The sequence below is a fragment of the Ixodes scapularis genome, unplaced genomic scaffold, assembly GCF_016920785.2.
Source record: "Ixodes scapularis isolate PalLabHiFi unplaced genomic scaffold, ASM1692078v2 PGA_scaffold6__148_contigs__length_123643588, whole genome shotgun sequence".
NCBI lineage: Eukaryota > Metazoa > Arthropoda > Arachnida > Ixodida > Ixodidae > Ixodes > Ixodes scapularis.
Window position 1 is genome coordinate 76,883,097 of NW_024609881.1, and position 12,704 is coordinate 76,895,800.

The 12,704-nt window shown below is 44.9% G+C and overlaps 1 protein-coding gene across 1 annotated transcript in view; it reads left to right on the forward strand.

Moving 5' to 3' along the window:
- Positions 1-381: 381 nt before the first annotated feature.
- The window catches only part of LOC115328673, a 40,816-nt gene continuing 28,493 nt past the window's right edge, over positions 382-12,704 (forward strand). The window contains exons 1-5 of the mRNA XM_040210222.1: positions 382-445; positions 1,659-1,705; positions 2,527-2,565; positions 2,812-2,847; positions 8,406-8,502. Coding sequence (XP_040066156.1) covers positions 382-445; positions 1,659-1,705; positions 2,527-2,565; positions 2,812-2,847; positions 8,406-8,502 — 283 coding nt within the window. The remainder of the gene's footprint in view (positions 446-1,658; positions 1,706-2,526; positions 2,566-2,811; positions 2,848-8,405; positions 8,503-12,704) is intronic.

The window sequence follows — 12,704 nt, forward strand, 5'->3', positions numbered from 1 at the left end:
ACTTTAAAAGGCCCCGACCTCCGTATTCACAAAGAAACCACCCTACGCTAACTTCAGCGCCATCGCTTGCAAGTTACCTTCTAGACTCCCTATGGTTTGCAAGGCCCAAGGTCTTAAAGGTATTTTCAATATCTTAGGACAGGGTACAAAACAGTTCATGGTACAGACTGCTTCGGCGTTCCCAGTCGACAAAAAGTCTAAAATCACAGAGCAGATACAGAGTAAGGAAGGATTTCGCGAGTTATTAACTTGATACAGGAAAAGAAGACTTGAAGAGTTTATCGTCAGAGTGTTGCCTCTGCGCAATCGAGTTATCTAAGCATAGGTGCGAAGACTTAAGGAGATCAAGGTACATCGAGACCAGGGAGGTTACAGCGAGCCATGAATGCCGTCACTTGCGTCCTCCTTCTAGGAACGGGATTTCTTCTCCTGCCAAACGCACAAGGTGAGTTTTCAAGACACTTCTTGTAGCATTCTTTCTACCACAATGTCATCAGTAGTCACTGCGTGGATGAGAAATGCAGGAAGTCTCTTTCGAATGTCGGGTTTCAAACAAGTGCGCGATGCCTTCTGTCTTGCTATGACTGCGCACTCATGCTAGATGTTGAGGAGATGCTGAAGCTCTGCCGAAGGTGGGACAACTGAAGTACCTCCCTGCTGCTCTCGTCCTGTCAGGGGCAAGACTTCAAGAGGGGTGTCTGTCTAGCTCCAAGCACCTGGGTCATTTTACACCTTGATCGCGCTTGTTCACTAATCAGGTCCAGGAGTTCGTCAGAGGTACGAGTTCAATACCATCTTCGCCGTATTCTAACTGAAAGAAAGTATGTAACTCATAAAGCTTTCAAATTCTGAGCGGTGCAATACCTATGGTACGTTTTACGTTTACTTGAGCATTGTACAAGTTTCCAAGGCGAGTGGTGCACCAGGATAAAAAAAAAAACGTGTCTGTTATTTGTAGATGCTATACTCGTGTAAACGTAACTCGGAGGCACCTTCCCAATGTCCGTGCAATGAACGAGATTTCCAAATCTTCCGAACATTATGCTCAGTTTCACCCTACGATGAACTGCAGCGTAGACTACGAGCCATCCAATGCCATGTGAAGCGTCAGGTGACCTCGCGAGGAACGCAATGACGGGCCGGGTCCGTAGTCACGTGACATGTTCGCAGCACCGGCTTGGTCGAGACGCTTTATAACCTCAGCTGCGGTCAGTTGTATAAAATTTTTAAAAAGTTGTATAGAACAACTTTTTATGTTGGAATTCGTAATCTATTAAAAGCTATCAATGCGAGTCCCTTCAGAACAAAAACCTTAAACCCGACTTTTAACTTAAGAAAAAAAAATGGTTTGTGTATTCCTTGGCACACAAATTGTCAAGACCGGGTTAGTGCCTCATGTGCCCTTAGTGGCTTTAGTGTGTTGCGAGCTGTTGCTTTTTTTACGCTAGCTACTTTTTTTCACCTACCCGTGAATGCCGACTGTGAAGATCGTGTGTACTACGTGCACTTAACTGCAGTAGAAAATGGATGGAGGCTGTAAATGATCGGGCTATCTAAATCTTTTTATATGGGCTGCATTTAGTAACATCTCCACTTTCTACAAAAAAAACTCACAACTTATTGTTAAAATGTTACTTGTTTCTTTTTGCATCATGCAGCCCAATGCATCAACGTAACCTTGCCCAACGTGCTTGGCCTGGGGAGCGTAAGTCCAGTTTTGGGCAACTTTGCGTAACACGAAGCACACAACGAGAATAGTACATGTGGCAGCTGAGAATACGATGATGTGTAGGTTAGAACCCAAATGCTTCTTTTATGACACCAGAGATCTTATGCCGCAGCTCAACTTCGAAGGTGGTGGAGCTAAGTGTTGGCAATGCCAGAAATCTCAGCTATGAATCACCATTGGGTAGAGAGAGGAATGACTGCTGACAGGACCATTAAGACGTCTCCTGTTCGGTTCTCAGTCTGCTACATTTCCAGTTGGCTTGAGAAGGACAGCCGCCGCTTTTTTAATTCCCCTGAAACCGCCGCAGAGATATCAACCCCAATGCAAAGTGGTCGAACTGAAGCCACAACTGTAAACAAGAACTGCACAGTAACATAGTGATATTTCAAGCCTGCCGTCCACTCCGTTTTCGTGGCTTCAAAAGAAAACCTTAGTTGTGCCTTTTAATTTTGAGTACTGCATGTGCGTTTTTGATTCCAACCTCTCAGTATGTCGGTGCTTCGGCTGGATATTGTACTACATTTTCGGCTGCCATTAGAATGAACCTACTGACAAAAATTACAAATTCATTCCTGCTATAATAAGAGGGTGTCAACGCACCGACCAGAAAAATGTAACTGTGTTAATATATTTTTGTTGCATTTTTATGTTTTTTCTCTAATCCCCCTTGTAAAAAGTTTAAAATGCTAAAACTACGATGAGGGGAATTATATTTGAATTCAAAGTATGTTTATTGTTTCTTTTGTAATACTTCTCCAGAACAATTAAATTTTATTTGCCTTTTTAATTTTGAACAGTGCATTGGAACACGACTTCAAGCCTGTCCAGACACATCTGTAAGTTAATTGAACTTGATTCACAGTTTCCCTTTCCAGTTATAAGAAATCATATTTGATTAACTTAGACAAATAGCAGGGTAATCGTCTTAATAGCTTTATTTTTAACTTGGCGAACTTCTTCTTATTACTTTCAAACATCCCTTTCATGGTTCTAAATACATTTCTTAATGAAACGAAGCTTGTTTTTGCCTTTGTTGCCTTGTTTTTATTTCAAAACTTCCTTTTCTTCTCTACAACTTACAGGATGGCCTTCTTCCGGATGTAACCGCACTCCTTGAGGTGAGTGTATCTCGACACACCTATGCAAAAATCTAGAAATAACAATCTTTAGTGGGTTGTCGTTCAAACCTATAAACATATTTATGTTATGCACAAAATATTCTCAATTGTGCATAGTTTCTCTTGAAAAAAAAATCTTGTATCTTGGAAAATCTCGACGAACTCTATACTTCGTCTCTTCCTACGATGGACTAAAGGTGAAAGCTACGGAGCGCCAGATCCAATCCCGAGCCATTTAAAAATTGCATGGTATTTCGCTTCGAAGCACGTATCGATACCCGCGTCTGGATCACCGGTGGAGATGGGCGGACAGCGGTTCAAAAAGAATAGCACTGAATGACTCATAAATTTTATATTGCAATCAAAGCTGACATACAGGCTCTTTGAAGTGTCGAAGTAGTGGAAATGATGCAGCACTCTTTGGTTCGGAGCTTTATACGTCCATCACTAATCAATGTTAAGCACGTCAGAGTTTAGCGTAGAACGGGATTGGGCCTGGCGGCCCGTGGCTTTGGCCTTTAGTCCATCGTAGGATGAGACAAAGTATAGGTGAAGCTAAAAATCAAAAGCGCAAACAGCAAGAAAAAGAATCATGGATGAAGAAAGAATAAAACAATTAAAACAGGGACAACACAACCGCATCTTTCAACTAGCAACAGACAAGTAAACTTTCAACGGCGAGCAGCCGACTATACCCAGGAGGAGAAGGGGGGAGAAGGGAAGGTAAGAAAACGCGAAGTGCAAGTCAGAGTGGTGGGCTTATCTCGGATTTTAGAAATTTAACCTCAGTTTTTGTCAGGAGGAGGGAAGGGTTTGACACGTTGTTTTTTGCTGTGGTCATGGCGAGTGACTCTATGATCTCCCTGCCGAATCTGCTGTCATGCGCCCCCATGATTTTTTTTTCATCAAAGAGGGGATGACAACGCAAACACGAACGGGCATGTAAGACTATGGGATGATAAGAATCTGGAGAGGCCTTAGAAACTTTGTTGTGATGTTCGCGGAGTCTGTGATTTGTGCATCTGCCGGTCTGTCCTGTATATTAATGGCCACAGCTCAAGGGGATGGAGTAAACTTTCTTCTCTATGCATGAAATGAATTTCTTTTCGTATTTAACAGTGCAGCCAATCGAAATCCGGTTGTTGTTCACTTGTTGAGAGAGTTGTTTAAGACGCATGCGGCACGAGAAGACAACATTCGTGTCGAACTTTGAAACAATGGATTTTATCCAGTGGGCTGAATTGTGTACGTAAGGAATGATGGCGAATCGGGCTTTCTTTTTTGTGGCTGGTGACTGGCGATCGGACCCTCGAATCAGCCTTTCCATTACTGATCGAAGAAGGTCGACGGGAAACCCTGCCCTGACGAGCCTCATGTGCTGCAATTTGAAGCTATCTTCTGGAAGATGACAGCAAGACTTCGTGAAGGATGAAGAAAACAACGATTTGATGATACCGTGTTTTACCGACTTCGAATGGGCGCTAGAAAACGGTAGGACAGGTTTATCAGACCTTTGTTAAGAGGCCCAGCAGAGTCCAGTGGCACTGACATGGAGCCGCAAATCTAGGTACTAAAGACCTTCCTTCGAAAATTCTTCCTTCGTGAATGTGAGGCCTGACGAACAAGCGGAAAAAACGGCTGTAATGCTGTCTGGAGAAGTTTGATCAGGATGAATGATTAGGTAATCGTCTACATATTCGAAAACATGGCAGCCAGGCGCGGAGATGTCCAGTTGTGCTTTTATAGCTCTGTCAACGAATAAAAGAAATAATTCGCTGAGAACAGGGGCGAGGCATGAACCGATGCAAACTCCTTTCTTTTGGCGGGAGATCCCTCTCTCGTGTTCAACTAAGGTGGACTGGAGATATAGATGAATCAGGTCCACAAATCCAGCAACAGAGACACCGGAGAAATTCTGAAAATCCACAGCTCCGTGCTCAAAGATGGCGTCGGAGATTGAGGCAAGCAATGCGGTAGGATCTAGATTGAAATACATGTCTTCTATGTCAAGTGAAAAAATAGAGTGCAGCAAGGAGAAGAAATGTTGGGAACTGATGAGAGAGATGAGTTCTATTGAGTGAGACACTCTAAAGGGTTGAGGGAGGTGGATGCAGGACAGATGCTTTTGTAGAAAGAGCCCGAGCTGCTTCTGCCAACAACCCTTTTCCAATACAATACTTCGGATGGGAACTCCAGTCTTATGCGTTTTTGCAGTGAAGAAAACTGAAAGGTACTGCTTCGCTGGACTCCTAATGGCGCTTTTTAGGGACGACAGGTTCAAAGACGTGCAGAGTTGTTTAGCTCTTGACCTGAGGGCCCCGGACGGTCGCGATTTCAGTTTGAGAAAATTCTTTGAAAGGGCGGCGTTCACCTTATCCCCCTCCTCTAACACAACAAAAACACCCGTCTTGTCGGATTCTAATAGCTTTAGGTGTTCTTGACGAAGCTCTTCAACAGCGGCGAGTAGAGAGATCTTGCCTGGCTTGGGGGGTGGGTGGAAGCACACGGCGCGGATGGCAGAGCCGAGAAAATCTTGCCTCTGTGGTTCTGGGGTGGCGGCGGCGACTTGATCAACCTTCTTAGTAAGACAGTCTGGGGCGAACTTGGGGCCTTTGGAGAGCAATTCCATTGTGTCGAACGAGATAGCAGTGTTGCACAACAGGACTGGCGGTTCGAACTTCGTCTCCTTCAGCTTACGGCAGGAGACAGTCACTCCAGCAATGACTTCTTTCCATGAAGCTTCAAGGAGGCGAGAGGCGGCGTCGACGATGAACAGCTACGAAGGGTGCGAGCGGAAGCTAGAGCCAAACAAGTTCGTCATGCGGCTGGGAAGGACCCTCCCCAGAAGGTGGAGCTCTAGGGGTATTTCTTTCCTCGATATCTGCATGATGCGGTAGATGGAGGGCCAGTTGTTACAGTGGAATCCAACCAACCGGATTCCGATTGGCTGCACTGTTAAACACGAAAATAAGTTCATTCCATACAAAGAGAAGAAAGTTTACTCCATCCCCTTGAGCTGCGGCCATCAATACATAGGACAGACCGGCAGATGCACCAATCACAGACTCCGCGAACATCACAACGAAGTTTCTAAGGCCTCTCCAGATTCTTAACATGCCCGTTCGTGTTTGGGTTGTCATCCCCTCTTTGATGAAAAAAAATCCTGGGGGGGGGGGGGGGGGGGGTGGGGGGGGGGGGGGGCATGACAGCAAATTCGGCAGGGAGATCATAGAGTCACTCGCCATGACCACAGCAAAAAACAACGTGTCAAACCCTTCCCTCCTGCTGACGAAAAGTGAGGTTGAATTTCTAAAATCCGAGATAAGCCCACCACTCTGACTTGCACTTCGCGTTTTCTTATCTTCCCTTCTCCCCCCTTCTCCTTCTGGGTATAGTCGGCTGCTCGCTGTTGAAAGTTTACTCGTCTGTTGCTAGTTGAAAGATGTGATTGTGTTGTCCCTGTTTTAATTGTTTTATTCTTTCTTCATCCATGACTTAAACCAACACGCTCTTCTCCCAAGCAAGAAAAAGAAGAGGGGAAAAAATTAACAGTTGGACTAGCTGGCTATACATTGCTGTTCGAGGTTCTGATTTTTAACTATATATAGCCAACTAGCCCAACAATTAATTTTGATCTAGGTATCATATCTTATAAACTCCGCACATTGCAAGGCATGGCTAAGCCCACGGTACATATATCACGGCTTTCTTGCTAAGCCTACTATACACATAATTTGTCTTCAGAAGTCACTAATTGGCTCGGTTGTACGGGAAATACTACTTTTAATAAAAACAATAAATAATACCAAATCTGGGCCGTTTTGCAGGCTCGGATAATAAGGTGTTCACAGTGGTGAAGCTGGAACCAAAGCTAATGTATGGGGCGTTGCTTGCAAATTTTCGAAATGAAAACCACAGTGGCAGATGTACTTGGTGTGCTAGCCTAAATCCTTATTCAAACCCTCGCCGGAACTCCAGAATCAAAAACACAAAACATAATTAGCTTAGTAAAACTCAACCAAAGCGGAAAGCAAAGTGCTACATTCATGTATTATTTAAGTTAAATACGCTCATGCTCCTTCGAAAAAAACACCGCGCCTAATATTGTGTTTGCGTTGAAACACTGAATTGCCAGAAATACACATACAAAACTGAGAGGTAAACTTCCGAAGAAACAAAGACACCGACGTACTTCTCAGAGACAGATAATAATAAAAATAACCGAACGAATACCTATTCTAGCATTATTACCCCTTCATTATTATTAAGGAAATTGAAATTTCAACGCAAATTACGAGTTACAAAAACACTAAAAAAAACAATTTTTTTTTGCCAGGTGATGTATTATGGTATTAGAAGACTACCCTATCAATATTTTGCCACAGTGTCACGTATATCTTTAATAAAGTAAAAAAAAGGTCAACTGCACGAAACCGAAATCTAAACTAGACTGAGGAGGAAGATACCAAAAATCACGTAACTGTGTAACGTCTTTTCTTTTCTTTTTTTGGTTTACGTAGGTACAGCTTTTTAGAAGCAACAAAAAAAAGGTATCATTTTTTTGTGGCTTCTAAAAAGCTGTGTGTGCCTTCAAAGGCAAACGACTTTGATTATATTTGGTGGTTGTGTCTACACCATAGAAAAGGGCACGTGACCACGGAGAAGAGAGCGAGCGCGACTCCAACCGGCCAGTTCTCGATCGGCGGTATTCGGGCGGAAAGAAAACCAATGTCGAGCCGCAAACTGTGTTCTGAGTAGTGGGGCTCTCATATATGTCACGTACAACTAAAGAGATTGGCCACCATGAATTCGCTATCAGTGTCCCTTTAAAAAAGGGGCACTGATCATAAAAGAAAATTTTAAAAAAGGCGAACTGAAAAAAACAAAAACAATTCTGCTCTCATTATACTACTCCGGAAAAAAAAATAAGTGTGATTGCTTTCAGTTTGAGATTTCACTCAGAGAGGGATGTGCATATAAAGGAGGGGGGGGGGGGGGGGGGGGGGGGGGTCCGAATCAAAGAGCGCCGAGTCATTTATAGCTTTCACAGTGCAAGCAAAACCTTCGACAATGGGTTCCTCCCAACAGTGTCGGCGCTAGAGTCACCCACAGCTGAATGAACGCAGGGTGCGACTTATTGCGTTCACGCATCCTGCTTCGTGATTGGCCTTTTTATCGGCGAATGCCGCCATCTCATTGAGTGGGTCGATAATGAGATGCTCGGAATTGGTCACGCTCTGTAAAATAAAATTACGGCAAATGTTTTTTTTTTTTTTTTTTTTTTTTTTTTTAGCGTGAAGCGTTTGTTGGTTAGATGCTCCGGATTTCGTGAAGCAGCATTTCCTGAAACCGTGGCCTGTGATGTCCCTTAATGCAACGCCAGCAGTCTTGCATTATGGGACGTCACAAACCTGCACACCGATTTAGTTTCCCCGCTAAATTTAGAGGCGAGATTTACGTCACATGAACTCATATCAGGTGATGCTAGAACGTTTCACGTATGCAACACAATTGTCCAGCAATTTGCCGTGAAATTTGTTTCCCCCTTTACATTGCAGTGCGTGGTACAAGCCCTACCCCGAGCCGGCAACCCTGCGGCCGTGCTCTCAAACGTCGCCGAACTTCTAGAGACAGTGCTGGGAAGGCTCGGGATCTGTGAGTTGTACGGGAGTTTACTGGGCGACGATTAGCCCACGGGGGACAATTGTAAATAAGGTGCGTAGAGAACTTCTTCGGCTCTCTGCAAGCCGGGCCAACGAAAAAAGTCACAACGAACGCGGGTTCAGAACCGTCGAGAGCCCAAGATTTCAGTCTAAATACACGCGTCGCAAAGGTGAAATTTCGCCTTAAGGTTCGCAATAAACTTCGGCTGAGTGCGGTAATGAACCTCGACGTTCGTGAACAGCATACCGTGTTTATAGACCATTCCATTTAGCGCTCTCTGGGCGGCACCATTTTGTTCGACAGCAGCGCCCTCTCCATACATCCGGGAAGTTAAGAGGGTTCGGCGGGGTAAACCGAGATAGAGGGCACGTGCCCGACTCCGCTAGCAGACGACAAAACGGGAGGTTGCCCTTCTCCATCTTTGGGCTGTATCGGCGGGCTGTACGGAACATCGAACTCTCGCTCGTGGCTGCCGTTGTGAAGTGATTCGCGTTCTTAGAATAGTTATGGCTACTCCAAAATCAGCCTAGAGCTCTCTGTTGTTCTACTTCGGTAAATGATCAACTGACATGTCTTTTTTCCGTTACTTAAATAGCAGTTGAGTCAGCCGGCAGTACTACCCTCAACTACTGCGTCTATTGCGGCAGGACAGTCCGTTTTTATTTATTATTTCAGACATCCACTCATGGTCGCTAAAGGCCTACACCAGTACGAACTCTGTATAGTAAAAAAGGTACAGCCACCGGATTCACTTTTCGCCGGAGAGACCGGCCAGTCTAACACAGTTTTTCCTATTTATTTTTTTTTTATTATTTGCACGCAGATAACAGCGCGATTGGACTCTGGTAGTATTTTTATCTAGCATAGTAATACACGATAACTGGCATACCAAAATCTGCGCATCTGCGCTTGAAATTTCCAAAATGACGCGATTTTAAACAGAGTTTGTACGCCAGCCGGATGCTAGGCACTGCCCACTCGGCGGAGCAGACGACATACGGGTGAGAGGGGGAGGGCATTTTTTTTTATCTTTTTACCCTCTCTGCTGTGACCCTAATGAAACGGTCTATAGCGCACAAAATGTGTAAATTATACACCTTTTATTTTCTCCTCCTTTTTCGAACCTGTCTTTATTTTGCTCTGTTCCTCCCCCTCCGCCAGCACAAAGTAGTATAACTATAATTAAAAAATATATATTATATCAATATTCAATAAGTGTATTAAATGTATGAAATCATATAAAAACATATTTTCAATTTATTTCTGCCGTATAAACTGAAATATTTGTCCAACCGAAATATAGGTCGACCGCCTAATTTAGAAGTCGCAAAAAAGCGAAAAAAAAAGTTTTTATGGCAAGGAAATGCAACCTTACCTTGATAAATAATTAGGCCAAGCATACGGAAGGACGAGAAAACACGGCGCATTTGTTTAATTGCTTCGCACGCAATAAAACAGGAAGTTCGCGAGCGTTACTACTCAGGTTCTTCAGAACCTTCGTCCGACGACGAGTTCACTGACGCAATTCAAAGGGACGGTGACGTCGCTTTGAATTGCGCCCTTGAGAGCCCGGAGGAACGAGCGACCTCGACGGCTTTCGTACGGATTCACTCCGACGTCACTGGTGGCGATCTGGTGCGCAAATGCCGAGTGAAATTCGCCACCTTTGCTTCCGATTCGGGGTACACCGCAGTCCTTCAACGAAATGAAGTTTTCTTCGCCTTGCTACACGCTGCCAGTTTTTGTCTCTGCCCTCGCCAGTAGCGTATGCTCGTCTCCGATACACCGAACTCTCGCTGCGCTGCATGATTCTCGTGGATATCTGCACAGGCGATTGCCTTCTTCTTGAAGGCTACCCGTGAGCTGTCTTCTACTTCACTCTTAAGAAAAAAGGCTATAAAAGGGTGTATCGTTACACCCTTTGTCCCGTATAATACACCCCAAAACTTCATTTTGACGTACAGAGCCCTATACTCGAGAGAGAACAGACTTCATATCCAAACACAGTAGTATACGGACCGCTGCGGAACTGGAATTTCCATCCTTCGTTAAATCGTAACCCCTGCGCTAAATTCAAACGCTTTTCATCGAGAATCAACTTAACGGCAGCAGCGGTTTTGACATATATAATTTTTTTTTCTATTCATTTAAAGCAATACTGCAAACGTGCTCATATGTACCCATTTCTAGCGCTTGTCGCACACGCTCAAAACGCCGAGTTATTATGCTGAGAACGCATGAGGGTCCCATTATATTTCACCGAAAGAAAGAGCTACAGTCAGTGTTGGCGTTAACACGTTACCGGTGTCGCGTCACTATTTTTTCGTGTAACGAAGTAACCTGCTCGTTACTTTACTAAAACAGTATACGAATAACGTACTTATTTCAAATAGCGGGCAAAGTAGGTAGGTTACTCGTGTATATTCTTATAGCCGCGTCCCACAGAGTGACAAGCAGCAACAAACGACGGTGACACATGACAACGAGCAACAAACGAACGTTTGTCGGAGTCCGCCGTCCTACCTGGTGGACACGACGCTAAACACAGGGGCAAGAAAACTTGTTTTCTCGTGGGACTGGAGTTGTCAACAAAACACGTCAAAATAAACAGACAAACAGAGCTGGGCGATGGGGTTTTCGTGTTCTGCTCTTTGGGCGGAAAACGTGCCGACCAACACGGTGAGAGTAGAGACGATTACTTTCTTTTTTAATTGAAGCTTCCGCTTTGTCTTCATTTGCCGTTGGCGACTTTCCGAAAATCGTCGTGACTATCTATACCAAGCTTTTTCCGAACTAGAATTACCGAATCGCTCCCTGTTTGGGTCGTTCGAGGCATTCGAGGTGAGCGCCGCGAAATTTCACGCCAATTTCGAGGATGTCTATATCTCAATAATCGAGGACGGGCGTTTCTTGGGGGACATACAGCATTCCGACTATCCCAGAGAGAAATGACAAGTATTTTGCCTGCTGGAATGGCTTGCTGGTACGTCGTGTCCCACTTCGTGGTGAGCCGTCTTACTTTGGTCAGTCCTCGAACGTCGGCGAATCTGTCCTAATGTATAAATGAAGACCTCGATGTCTTGAAGCACCGCCTTGCGCACCAGGGTTTCGCTATCAAATCCAGCCACGGCAAATTCCCTTTCGCAACGTGACTGCCAGCGCACAAGCCACGAGCACTATGAGCTGTCGAGGGACGGGAACAAGTGGGAAGCCCATGTGGATACCAAGGCCTTCTCCCAAGGCCGAGCTTCCGAACGAACCACGGGAAGAACGGGAGGAAGGTTGGGAAGAGAGGCAGCAGAGAGTGCGAGCGTGCGAGAAGGATAAGTTCGTCTCCGAGAGATGTTCCTCGGTGGGAACGCTCGCGGTGCTTCAAGTTGGACGGCAAACAAGAACTTGTCTGCCGTCGATCCTTCGCCGGCGCTTGTCGGCGGTTGCCGGGGGGTGTTTGCCTTGGGACAGGATCAGTAGCACGCAACTTTGTGGTGTCGTCGGACAAAAATCGGTGTTTGTCGCCCTAGTGCGACGGAATCTTTTTGTAACAAATACACTTACGTTGTGTGTGTGTGTGTGTGTGTGTGTGTGTTTTTGCGCGCGCGCGTTTTTAGGCAAAAAGTCATACGAAATCTGGCACGCATTCCACATACCTTCAAGATCAGAACCGTAAAAAAAGTTAAGGAAATTATGAGTTTCTTCGTTAATCGAATGTTTCCAGGAATATGGCGCTTGTGCATACCTGTAACCTGTACGTAATAGCACAAAGTCTCAATTCATTAGCAGAAAAGAATCGGCAAAGTAACGTGCGTTACTTTTTATCGGAAAGGGTAACGCGCTCATTTTGTCTTGAGGTGACGCAGGTCAGTAACACGTTCCTTTAATTCACAAGTAACGAGTCACGTAATTATTCGTTACTTTCTTTTCGATAACGAGCTACAGCACTGGCTACAGCGCAAGCTCGGAACTTCTTCCACCGCCCAGCAGACAAGGATGCCGACGCGGTGAAGACATTCGTTGGATATGGTCTAGAGATCATTAAAATAGCCGTTTGAGCGACCATCTTTGTCCACCGAGCCTTGAGTCACGTCCCGAACATTCGCAAATGCTCATTTCTGTGGGATACTATACGCTACGGATGCGTTCACGGTCCACAGTGACTCGGCATTTTAATGAGCATTTTTGGTTATATTGGGGAT